At 41.1% G+C, this 13,846-nt stretch overlaps 1 protein-coding gene across 4 annotated transcripts in view; it reads right to left on the minus strand.

Moving 5' to 3' along the window:
• Positions 1 to 13,846, minus strand: part of LOC130206361 (myosin-9-like) — a 98,288-nt gene that overhangs the window by 41,594 nt on the left and 42,848 nt on the right. For all 4 annotated transcript variants that reach the window (XM_056434291.1, XM_056434290.1, XM_056434292.1 and 1 more), the window contains 5 exons: positions 8,068 to 8,235; positions 6,207 to 6,386; positions 1,617 to 1,700; positions 1,084 to 1,251; positions 222 to 305 (listed from right to left, as the gene is read on the minus strand). In XM_056434291.1, the coding sequence (XP_056290266.1) occupies positions 222 to 305; positions 1,084 to 1,251; positions 1,617 to 1,700; positions 6,207 to 6,386; positions 8,068 to 8,235 (684 nt within the window). The remainder of the gene's footprint in view (positions 1 to 221; positions 306 to 1,083; positions 1,252 to 1,616; positions 1,701 to 6,206; positions 6,387 to 8,067; positions 8,236 to 13,846) is intronic.

Here is a 13,846-nt window from a genome sequence, read left to right on the forward strand (position 1 = left end):
ATGGAAACAAATCTGAAACTTATTTTCTCATGGAACCCAGTTGGAAAATGCAAAATAAGCAACATTAAAAGGGATAGGCATGTTCTCTTAGAAATAGTACTTCATGTAAAATATATACTATAATATTAAATGCAGTGGTAAAAGCCGTGATGAGTACATGCATAGAAACAAATGTCAGGAACAGCAGAAATCAACATACAGACACAAACAAGCCAGCACACCTGTTCCTGTTTCCTTTGATGCTTTTGTTTAGCCGTCTTCATTTCAGCTCTCAACTCCAGAATTAACTGGTCTCTGCTTCCAACCTGAACACACGGGGGGAGTACACTGAATAGTACATTTAAACAAGTTGTGGTACTTAAGCTCATCCTTTAGTGAAATATTTGGTTAACAGTATACAGGACTGTCTCAGAAAATTAGAATATTGTGATGAAGTTCTTTATTTTCTGTAATGCAATTAAAAAAACAAAAATGTCATGCATTCTGGATTCATTACAAATCAACTGAAATATTGCAAGCCTTTTATTCTGATTTATTGCTGATTATGGCTTACAGCTTAAGAAAACTCAAATATCCTATCTCTAAATATTAGAATATCATGAAAAAGTATACTAGTAGGGTATTAAACAAATCACTTGAATTGTCTAATTAACTCGAAACACCTGCAAGGGTTTCCTGAGCCTTGACAAACACTCAGCTGTTATAAATCTTTTTTTTTACTTGGTCTGAGGAAATATTAAAATTTTATGAGATAGGATTTTAGAGTTTTCTTAAGCTGTAAGCCATAATCAGCAATATTAAAAGAATAAAAGGCTTGCAATATTTCAGTTGATTTGTAATGAATCCAGAATGCATGACATTTTTGTTTTTTTAATTGCATTACAGAAAATAAAGAACTTTATCACAATATTCTAATTTTCTGAGACAGTCCTGTATATTGATACATAAATCTGACCTATGCATTAATTCAAGCACACGCATGCACGCACACACACACACACACGCACACACACACACACACACATACACACACACACACATACACACACACACAGAAACACAGAGACACAGAGAGAGAAGCACCTCCAGGTGCAAGGTGTGGACTTCCTCTTGGCTCAGGGCCATGTCAGCCTCCAGTCTCTCTTTGGTCTGGTTGACGTGGACAAACTCTCGGCTTCGGTCCTCCATCTTGGCTCTCAGCTCATCCCTCTCCTCGCTCACTTTCTCCAAAGCCTTCTCTCTTTGGAGCAACTGGGAAATATGCAATAAAACGTGACACTCGGTCAGTGCTAAGATCCCACAGTACTTCACAACACCCACATTAGGATAATGAAAACAAAATATTTAAATTAGCTTTAAATAAAAACCTTAAATTAAAAATTAATACAAAATTATTTTCGAGGGTCACAAAAAAAACCTCAACATCATCTAATGTGCATTCCACAAACACATAAAGTGAGTCTCCAATTTAATTCAGCGATCAAATAAAAAGTCCAGTAACTACATTTATTTGAGAGATGAATCAACAATCAAATGTTGTTTAACACAGTTAACATTCATACGAATCACAAGCATTAAAATGTCAATTTGGGGAAGAATGAAGCTGTTGTCTTTACCTCCTTCTGACATTCAGAGCGCTGCATCTTATTCTCCGTGAGCTCCTTCACCAGCGCGCACATCTTCATCTCCCTCTTCTGGATCTGGAAAACAAACACATTTAGATTGTTAAGACTGTTGGATAATGCTTCTTTTTTATTGCAAAAGACAATATGTTGATCATATTTCTTAAATTTCAGGAAGCAGCAGAATGTAGCTAGTCAAGGAATTTTTTTTCGATCAAATGTTTGTTTTCACATATTTATGTTTCAGGTAACGGTGGTGGAGAAACTGTTATTCATGCTTCTTTTGAGTGTACAGTATTTCTTTACTTTTACACTATTTTGCAAAGCAGATTTAATAGAGATTGTCTCCGGTTTCAATGTATATACAAAAAGAGTCCTTAAAGCCAAACTCAGTCAAATGCTCTCCCTTTCCCACCTCCTGTCCGTCCAGCATGATCCAGGGATTGTTATGACCAGAGTTGAGGGCTCGTTTGTAACTGTCCTCGGGGATTGATGGAGTTAACTTGGCTCTTTGACCTCTCACCTCTGGCTGTCAGCGGCCAGGCTCGCTAAACACACTAAACCTGAGCTACGGCAAGGGGAGGAAAAAACTGGAAAAAAACACTGTATACAGACTGCAATGCACATAGCATCTAAATCACACATGAGTGCTCATGTAAACACGCACAGACTCTTTCAAATAGGTCGTGCCCCGGACGGGAATAATGAATGTTGGGTTTTTGCATTCCATGGGCATTAGATAAAATAGAACTCACAAAGAAATGCAAAAAAAATTACCGGGGCATACATTTAATGTGACAAATATAAGTCATTCCACTTACTCATAGAAAACGCAACACTCACTTCCTGCCAATTTTAAAATCTCGGTTTAATTCATCTTCAAGTGTGTGTGTGTGTGTGTGTATCCCAAATGTGAGCATGTGATAGGCAAAATGGATGTTGATAAACACCGGAGGATGCCGTGTCAAAACAGACAACTTGTCAAAACGACAAGCTAACTAGGTCAATCACAAAGTTTAAGGAGAAACTTTGGCGTGGAGCTTTAGTTTATGCATATCTCAACGTGGATGTCTATTCGCGTGTGATAAGCCTCTGAACGAATCTGCAGGAGGGGACCTCCAATATCGAAGGTATTTTTAAATCAATGAGCTCTTAAGTGTATCTCAGTCTCAATGTGTTCACACATTCGCACGCACACAACACTCAGCGCAGACAGAATCCCTACTGACAGGCAATGACAAGATAAAGAGAGGGAAAAATATGGGGGGAGAGGATGACAGGAGGGGGAGAAATAATATTTGAACAGTTGGGGGTAGCGCGAGAGGGGACGGTGGGATGGGGAAGGGAGGGTGGGGGGGATGAAAGCGAGAAATGGCAAAGGCAAGAAAAGAAATGAGCAATAAGAGAGATCAAGAAAGAAAGCAGGGAGAGAGAAAAACCAGTACGCCATACTGATGGTTGTAGAGCATTGTGAGGACCAATGTTTGTCCACGTCTAACCTTGAAGGCTGGAACAACCTTCCACAACACGGCTTACCTTCCACTCTACTGCTCTTTTGTGTGTGTCCCATGTCCATGTCAAACAATATGCTATTTGAAATCTTGTATGTAATGCGCTCTATGGAAGGCCTAGGAGCGCATACTTTTCCCGGCAGTGACAACTTATCGTCTCTTTCGACTTCCGGGTCACGACATGGGAGGGAGGGAGGGAGGAGGGCGGCGGGATCTCAAGCATGCGCAAAGACGCAAAGTCCAGTTCCTAATCCAATTCACCGTTACATGCCGCGATAGTCGAATTATCAACCGGATCGGATCGAGTTATCCAGGGTTGTTAATCGGATCGTAGTCGGACCGCACATAGTCGAACAAAGGTGTTTACATGAAACGGATAATTCGATTTCAGTCCGACTAAGCCAGTTATTCGAATGCATGTAAACACGGTTACTGATCAACTCCGATTCAGAATCAAACAATGTAATAAACATGATTATGTCATAGAGACCCATCAGATACGACGGCCGTATAAAGAGCAACGTGTAAGATCTGTCACAAATTTTAAGCATTCAAAAGAATGAGCTCACATTATCAACAACATGTGATCATTGCGTCAAAGACGTTCATGTGTCGTGTTGCATAGTGATCGAAATGAGAGAGTGAGTCACTCCTGCGTCCAGTCTGCCCTCAGTAGAGTGCAGGGTCGATGTCGTGGCCCAGTGGCCCAGTCTGTCGTTCACTGACACCTCTACCCATCGGATCACATGGTATCTCCCCGCACCTGGACTTTCCTTCCTCCCTACATCCTGCAATCTCTCTCTCTTTTTCCACGCCGCTCACACTAAATCCACTCTTCCATCCGTCTCGCTCATTCCCTCGTTTTTCTCCCTCCTGTGTACATTTATGACCCGAACATTTCAAAGAACAGCCTCAAGAGAAGTGACTTGAGGTTCTGAAGAAGATGAAGCAGAGCGTCTCTGACAAAGCCCCTTGTCATGTTAATGGCTTCACTGCTTTCAAGTTCCTCAGTGGGGGAGTTTGGAACACTTTAACCACATGTTAAAACTAGAGCGGCATGTGGCCCTTTGCAAGGAGAGGATGTGTGAGCGATGGAGAGAACTACGAATACAGATGGAGAACAATAGAAAAGGGATACAGATACATAAAGCATAGAGGATTAAAAAGACATCGGGGAGGATTTTGTGCTTAAAATATTATTTGAATACAAATTTAAAAAATACACAAACATCTGCTTTTATTTTGTGAATTTTCCAAGTAATTATTGTTGTTTTCTCTACACACAAAAAAAAAAAAAGATCGAACTGGACATGTTTGCACTCCAGGACCCAAATACATTTCCCAATATACTGCCCAACTGTTTCAGGGAATTAGATTTTTATTAAATAAAGTGGATTAATTATTTTACAGAAGGCCAAAACTGCTTTCCTAATCTTTTGTGCAAAAAAGCCGAAGTAAAAGAGAGTAAAAGGAGAGTGAATCAGCAGAGCACATTACAGCTGAAGTAGCGTGTTGACAGTATTTGTTCAGCTGTGCTAATGTTAGGACATTTAGCTGTGCAGAGGAAAAGTTCTCTCAGTTTCACTCACAGTATATTCAAGTGGGAGCAAGCACCCTCACTCTCTTTTACACACACCTTCTGCTCCCACTGTCCATACAGTAATGGAATGAAGTGTGCATGAGTGAATGCAAAGATCTAAGTGTTTGTGTGTTCGAGTGTGTGTGTGTATGTGTCTGTGTGTGTGTGTGTTTGTGTGTGTGTGAGAGAGAGAGAGAGAGAAAAAGCTTGTAATAGATCAGAGAAGGAACCGTTTGGGTGCATAAAGCAGCACCAGATGTGGAGCAGAAACCAGATCCCTGGACAGAGTGTATTGGTCTATCCGTTGACTTAATCAAATCCAAACATGACAGACACAGCCTAACACACATATACACATGCAAACTGACTTAAAGTACACTGTGGCTAATTGAATGCACTCTTCTTCCACAACACAACACACATGAACAATAAAAGAATTGAACAATCTTGCATATGTGTTGCACTTGCCGGATGACAGCGGAATTAATGTTCACTCCAGGCGGATGAAGATCAAGAGGTCAAAATATGTTTTAAGAAAATATTAATTCAAATATCTGATCCTGAGCCCATTTGTTGTCATATAGCATGAGCTACAGAGCATGCAGTTTTTTATATGTGAATTCTATTCACTGGCAGACTGTTGTAATAATAGCCTCAGCCAACAAAATCCTAACCAACTTAAGCCTAAAGATACACTGAAGTGAGTCAGTGAAGCGGCTACCCAGTGACAAGGACTGATCCTTGTGCGTTGCTTCCCTTATTTTATGTTACTTTGTTTTACAAAGCCAAGTCCTTGATACTAATGGCTTAGTGAAAAGTATCTTTCCAACATGGTTAATGAATACAAACAACTGCGCTCTACAGTATATTATTTTGGTGTATCACAGAAAGGGCAAAGCAAAAGCTGTCTAACAAGCAATATAAAAAAACCTATTTTTTCTTAGTTTTAATGCAGTCCTTGCTCAAGAAAAAAATCCCATTTTAGCAGAACAATCCAAATTTATGTCAAGTCTGTCTTTGTCAAAAGTGTGTGTTTTTAATAAGGCTCTAAATATCAGAACATCCCATTACCCATTATCTAAAACCTTATTATCAGCACCATTGTAGAAATAGACAATGCCTGTCACAGTGAATATTACATATGAAAATGTAATATTTAAATGAATCCCTCACCTATACAACCCTTCTTATCAGCCCCATTGTGGGAAAAGACAATGCATTACATTAAAGTGAATATTATATTCCATCTCCACCCTGTAGAAATTGCGTATTTTCAATTTAACCATTTCTTCTTAACATTCTACGCTTTGTGTAAAAAATGTTTCCTGACCTTGTGAGGAATGGAACTCCCTGATAATGTACCGGTGTCAACAACGCATGGCCAACAACCGGGAAGTCAAATGCACTGGTCTCAGGTCAAGTGTCACAATAAGATGGACAAGCAAAGTTTTGCAAGAATGTTGAAAAGCAGGCGTTGAGGAGGGAACCAATTACCTTCTTTTCACTGGCGTGACGCACATGTATTAGCTGCTGCTGCAGATGCTCCATCTCTTTGTTGGCATGGCGCAACTGGTCTTGGATCTGCTGACTCTGCTGTCTTTCCGTGTCCAGTCTGGCTTTGGTCTGGTCCAGGGTTTTACTGATGTCACTCAACAGACACTCACTGGTGTGTAACTGGGGGGAGAGAGAGATGAAGAATAAGCCGAGTATGTCAGTCACAAGCAGGCGGGCTGCTGCCGTGAGAGCTGAGGAGGAGACGCACACAAGGAGAAGAACGGGAGAACCGTAACAACAAGACGCGAGCAGCAGGAGAAGGAGATGCAAGGATAATTTAGGGACGTTTGCGTCCACTCTGTCTCCATAGCAGTGAAAAGGAACAACATTGAGGCTTTGTGCCGAGTAGGGGAACCATCCAGTTACTGCTTTGCCTCAGGACCAATAAAGCTGCTTGACTACATGTCATAAAGTCGTAGCTGTGGACCAGTGGTTCTTCAACCCGACACAGACAAGGAGCGCTACTTTTTCCATACGCTCCGCATCAAGCAAGAGAAAGAATATGCTGGTACTAACATGGGTTCATACAACTGGTTGACAAATGGTCGTTGGTGTAACTGTAAGCTGTTCAAAATGTCTGACGTGTTACTCATAACACGAACACTGAGGCTGCAAAGGTGGAAAGAGTTGTGTTGTGTCCATTATCACAGAGCATCTTGCATCAATGTACTTCCTGTGAGCTCCTTTTAGTTGTGTCCATCAGCCTTTAAGTCAGTTGTGCACCGTGTAGCTCCTTGTATTGGACAATTAATTTGGACTCTGACATAAACAAACATTAGATCAGTAAAGGAAGTGGACAAACAGACTCAAAGCTTTGACCCAAAGTGTACAAAGTGAGCATGAGTACTGGAGACATGTGTACATTCAAACTGCTGCCACCTCCAGAAAACACCAATGATGTGTCACTAAGGTAAAAGGAGAAATGAAATTAGTGTTTGAAATGTAAAGGACATCAAGTCGTAATCTAAGAACGTCTTTCAAGTGTTCCCTAAGTCGAGTTACTAACATGCTTTCATGTTGAGTATACTTTATTTCGTGGGCTGCCGGGCAACAGCAGCACTAACACACGCGTTACAGAGGAATGACTTGGTTTGGTCAAGGACACAGTTAATGGGTTATCTTAAGCCTAAAACACATCACTGCCACACGCCACACTAATATACCTAGAGGGGCCAGAGGAGGAGGAGAGAGAGAAATATGAAGACAGAGAGAGGGACAGAATTATAAGAAAGAGGAAAAGGACAACGAGAGAAACCTAAAGGCCATTCCATTCATCATGCGTATGACTCTTTAATGTTCCCATACATTATTATTGGTTCTCATCGGGGCGAGGGCGCGACCGGACAAGGAAGAGGAGAGAGAGAAAGAAAGAAAGCAATCAAGAAAGAATCATCCTAAGAAAAAATAATGAACGGACAAAAGAAAGAAACGCAAATCAACATGCAACCCCTCCCCCACTCTTGCCCCGTCTCTTGGCTCAGGGATATTCACACAAACATGGTTCTTTATTGTACAACGAGCCAACCCTCTGCGGAGCTAAGATGGTGGCGATGAGTTATTAAATATGGAGAGAGGGCGAGAGAGGGAAGGCGGAGGAGGAGGGGAGGAAGGACGGATGATTAACTGTGAAGGAAGTAAAATATGAGAAGAATTCCCTGATGTACCTGACTGGATTTGATTTAGAGAAGGTTGCCCAATCCTGTTCCTTATTTAAGAGGAGCTTCCCTCCTGTGTTTCTGAGAAAGAGAGAGAGAGAGAGAGGGAGAGAGGTTGTGTGTGTGTGTGTGTGTGTGTTACCTACTTTGCTCTGCAGTGAAGCCCGACTTTCTTTGAGCTGTGCGTTGTCTTGGACCAGCTGTTGCTTGTGTCTCTCCTTCAGAGCCAAGGTTCCCTTCAGAGAGTCCTGTGTGGCTCGCAAAGCAACCACATCCTGGTCCAGGTGCCTCACATGCTCATCTCTCTCTTTCATCTAACACACACGCACACACACACACAAACACACGCACAGACAGACAGTCAGTGCTGTACGTATACACATGTACCACAACTACAGATGGTAGGTTGTACCTGGCTTGTAACAATGCAGACACCAACGATGCAAACAAAAGGACTTTACTTGGTTATACTTGGCGGCACTCTTTCACCTTAACACTAGTTTCAGAGTAAAAATGTTATAAATAGCCAGCTACATGTTATGTTCATGTCAAAGTTAATAGCTTCTATTATGCAAGATACATTATGTATTTAAGGCTGCAATGTGAACAAAATAATTTGCGCCGGTTATACCTCTGTGCTTTTTCACTGACCATCATGGCCACCCCCTACAAATCCCCTCACCTCTTTACTTCTAGTACGCACGAGTGTCAAACTGATGGAGTGAAAACTGAAACTGATGTGGAGTACAAAAAAAAAGTTGTACAAGTCTCTCTGATCACCCTGGGAAGTCTGTCGCACAACGTAGTTGGAAGAAGAACTGAAGATAATTCCATCGCATGCTACTATAAATGCCCCATTGGACTAGAGTTTGAGCTTCATTATTCTCAAACTCAACCACAAACATTAACATTTCAACTCATGAGCGACAGCATCACGAGAATAACACACAAACACGTCCTTTACAACTGTTGCTGTGCAATACTTTTCATGAGTTTTCATCAGTAAAAAGAGATGAAGGAAACAGCCAGTGGTTGAACTCCTCACCCCGTGCGTGGTTGTCCGTGTGTGGGCCTGTGGTTCAGAACCCCAAGTCAAAGCAAAGCCCCTATTCATTAGCACTGTGTTGAAAGAGCCCTGTGTTAGATTAGTAAGGAGGCTCCATGGACCGTCAACCCACATGCAAACATGTACACACATACACAATGTTGTCAGGGTCATTTGAGATTAGTGACGGCGCACAATAGAATCAAACACGCACACAGTGGGTCCTACTGTACGGTAAAGTTTCTTTCTTTATAGTTGAGAAACAAATCTGGCAAAAAGGCTTTCGTTTCTTGAGATAGCCCTTCCCAACAAAACTGTAGTTTAGAACCTGTGATCTCTCGTTGCCTCCTCTCACAGCAGACTGTGGTTCTGAACTTGGGTCTTGGCAGAGACACAACCCACGTCGGCCTCCTCTCCAGACTGTGCAGTATATCATCCGACCTATTGCAACGGAGAGCTAAAGTCTTTTATGACATTAACTCATCTACAGCATGGCTAATGGATGGTCAGAATTATAGGCAATGGGTAAGCCAGTATTGCGACACTGAATTATAATGACTCTGGATATTCCCTAGATTTTAGTGTGACCATTGGGAAATATATTAAGTTCCACAAAACTGAGACAATAAGATGTGAATTGCAGTGCCTAAGCCAACTCCAGCATTTTAAACAAGTGGGCAAAAGTTTATTCTCTTTCTTTTAACCCATCAAGAGGGATGCCAGATGAAAAATGACTGAAGCAAAACATTTTCTATGCATTTCAAACATTATCACCTATTAACCTGACTTTAAGCATTGATATCTTCTGAAATTCAGCTACTGTCACTGTCTTACATGCTGATATTTCATATATAATAGACATTACAGTAAATGCAAATATCATATTAAAATATTTCTGTAATTCTCGCCATCAATCCATATCGTTCAGTTTTTAACATAACTCGGGGGCGTTTATTTAAATAAAAAAGCTTACGTCTGTGTACTGCCAGTTCTGGGCTCAGTAAATACAAATACTCACAAAGCAGGGCAACTCTTGTATGACGAAATGATCAACCCTGGATGCACTCCGTACGGCTACATTACTATGAATATCTTCTCTCCATTCAATTTCTATATCATTTGGTCTGTAACATTGAACCTGAGAAGCTTATTTTTTAGTTTTGTAGCAATACACTGTGGCGCTGCTTTGCCTGCACAACTCTCTAGCCTTTTTATTTTTGTCGAGCAATTGTTTCTGTAAAGAATGAAAGGGAAACAGAATTGTGAACAGTATTTTGCTAAACTCCCCCATGTGGTTCAGGTCAGACAAGTCCACATTCACATAGGCCTACACATCAAAGTAAACCCCAACCAGGCAATTTCAACAATTATTATTATTATTTTTTAGAAAACACTCAAAGAATCACGTTTGTCTCTTCTTGAATGTATATGTTAAATTACACCGTTAGTAACTCCATCGCTCCAGTATATATCTTGGTTTTAACAGACCGTTCTCAACTTCCCAATGGTACCTCATGAGATAGGAGAGGAAAGTTAGGATCAAATGGCTGATGGAGCAGTGTGTGAATGATGTAACAGGTTCAGATAATAAAAGTCACATGAATCCTAAAGAAAAAGTAAGCAGTGCTGTTATATACTGGTATACAAATAGAGTACCATAGATGAATTCATATTACTTGTTGATCATCATTGATTCTAGTTTCTTATGAACTTAGTACTCAACTTAAACATTCATTTTGGATTTTCCACAATCTCATCCACTGTATGGTCACTGCTATTAATACATGAGGCAGCTTGTTAAATATCACAATGTCTGTCCAAATCCCTTTCGTAGCCCAAGGTCTTTACGCCGCTGACTTTCAGAACTCTGTAATATTGTTACATAATGAATACATTACGGTGACTTTTCTCATCTCCAAATCTGCCATCATAAGAGATGATTAAAAGTTCCCATGTGGTCTGTGTAAAGTCTTAATTCTCCAGTGGCGGAGTATAGGACCGTGGCTGGAAATCCGGAAGAAAGAATATCAGATTTGTGATTTTATTTCAAATTAGTGCTTAAGCCTTGGACTTTCATATTAGTAGTCCCTATTGAGAGAGAAGCCTCAGTCTGATCAAGTCTCATTACTTTAGCAATTAAGGTTTCACCCCTGGAGTCCTCCTTTCAGCTCCAGACCCCTTCCTCCTCCTCTCGTCTCCTTTCCTTTATTCTCTGCTCCAAGCCATCATATGTTTTTGCCACCAAGACGGAGCAGAGGAGAACGGGAGAACGGCTTGCGTAAATCCTTGATTGGCCAAAGTCTCTATCCTCCATCTAGGATTACGAAGAGAAATAGAACATTTGAGGACAAAGGAAGGAGGGGTGAGACGGGAAGAGACAGAAAGAAAAAGAGAGAGAGAGAGAGATGGAGTGCGAGAGGGAGCGATGTGAGTTGCAGAGTTATGGGCACAGAAGGGAGAGGGTGGCGAATATAATTGAATTAAAAAGATGGAGCGGGGCCATTTCTAAGCAGGTGGGAGTGTGGAGTGAGAAAGAGCAGGCGAGATATTAACTTCTAATAAAAGACAGATTAGAGAGTGGCTAGGAGGACTGCTCTGTCTTTACCTGTGGGAGTGACAGCCCCCACATAACCTTTCACTGCAATATGCACACCGATATTGGCCGCCATATTCTGAGCATACCACACATAGACGGACAAACACATATGCACAAGCATCCGTGTACGTACCGGAGTCTAAGAATCCCACATACACTATATATAGACATATATGTAAAAATATATGACAGGCACACACACACACACACACACACGTAGAGCAGTTTGACAGCAATTGCGTATCAGCTCTCATTCAATGATCCAACAAGCCGCAGCCATCAGATAATGAAGACGCAGCTCTTTAGGAAGCGGCTGCTATTCAGACAATTAATTAACTAATTGATCTAACGAGCTCGTTAAAGCCGTGCTTTTTTGGCAGTCGCTGTGAATATATTAACTCGACTAATTCAATTAAACAGGTGCAGATTTCACAGCTGCCTCTCTCGCGGGCGCACACACCAATCCTACAGGTGTTGTGTACACGCTCGCTCCATTTGACTCCGACATCTCTGTCAGCGAAATCTTGGCATTGGATCAAAGGCATAATGATATGCAGATCAAGTGGTGTGTACTTGTGTGTTTGCGTGTGTATTTCTGTCAGCGCTTGTAACTCAATGGGCCTGGTGTGCCTTTGTATCGAAAGTACAGCTCGATAAGCTCTCACAGCATTGGTAATTTGTATAATTGAAATATAACAAGAGGGGGCTTGAAACAGATTGAAGCACAGTGAATGCGGTTAAATTAGCTTACAGAATCCTCGAGGTCACCAATGAGGTTATCCAAAGCTTCACAATGCCACAGTTCTGAATTTGCTCCAATGCTTTTCAACATTATAGTCACGCGTGTACTCGTGTGTTTGACAAATTAATAGGCCGTCTACATTCACTGGGTTAGCAGTAGCAAAAAAGGTTTTGCCAGTCTAACACAGCCTGGAACACAGTCTGGGGCTCATATTCATTCGCTCACGGGCGTAAGCCGTCTACAAGCTGTGGTGGTCAAGGATTTATGGAATTATTCACATTAGAAGACAAAATCACAATAAAATTAACTACAAATATCCCACTCATTATTGACACACACACACACACAATACACACAACAGATATTGCCCATACACATATGTATGTATATCACACACTAATGGACACAAACAGAGTGGGACTTTTCATGCCACGGAGCTTTGTCTGAAAGTGTTGGACTCTTAAGTCTGATGTGTGATCTGTGTTTGTGTGTGTGTGTGTGCGTAAATGCATATGCATAGCCATTTGGTGGGTGTGGTTTGTTATGCCAGCGCTACAACAGGAGCTTGCTCATAGGCTGACTAAAGCGCTGAGGTCGGTGTTTAGCAAAACTCCCATGGAGATGATACCACTGATTAATTTCCCTTCGTCTTATTCTCCACACCCTCCCCATGCATAAAGGTCTGCCTTCTTTCCCTTCCCCCAGGCCCCTCAGCCACTGCTGAATATTAAATCACACCTTTTTTTAATTTGCAGATAACTACGGTTAATTTTTCTCCAAGTGTCATATCGCCATAACATGGTGTAGGAACCTATTAGGGATGGCTGATGTGAATAATGTTATCTTTTTTCCATTTACTGCATGGTGTGTCTTACTGTGTTCACTATGTATAGCGAAATCATTACCTGCACATGCGGCACAAATATTGAATAACACCATTGGTGGGTTGCAGTGAAATTTCCAATCTTTAGGAAGTTAGACATTGGATATATCGCTGTCTTAAAATAGCCAAGAAGCACCAAATGTCTCCGTTTCACCATAACACAAATATTGCCTGCAGTGTTTTGAGTAGTGTCGGTTTCTTGATAGTTAATAATAAAGTCTGTGTTTGAGTATGTTTGTGTGTACATGACACGTTGGCCAGGGAGAAGTAGAACAGAGGTGAATCCATGCTGCTGTGGTGTGTTTTAGAGTGATTTAGATTTTTTGGAGAACGAAAGAAAAAACTGAAACACACAGAAGAAATACACAAGTAACCCTGCAGTTTGTACTATATATATATATATATATACAGTATATATATATATATATATTATATACATGTATATTATATATGTATACATATATACATATATATATATAATATGTGCAAATACAGACTCAGCCATTATTGTGTGCACGCATGTGGACACAAGCAGATGCAGACAGACACACACCACGGATGACATCGTTCAATGTCTCAGCTGCAAATTAAATCTCATTCTCGGAAATATCTACCTCCCTACCCCCTCCGACTTATTCTGGGTCTTCACTAATTCACAC

Source organism: Pseudoliparis swirei, chromosome 16, assembly GCF_029220125.1.
Source record: "Pseudoliparis swirei isolate HS2019 ecotype Mariana Trench chromosome 16, NWPU_hadal_v1, whole genome shotgun sequence".
NCBI lineage: Eukaryota > Metazoa > Chordata > Actinopteri > Perciformes > Liparidae > Pseudoliparis > Pseudoliparis swirei.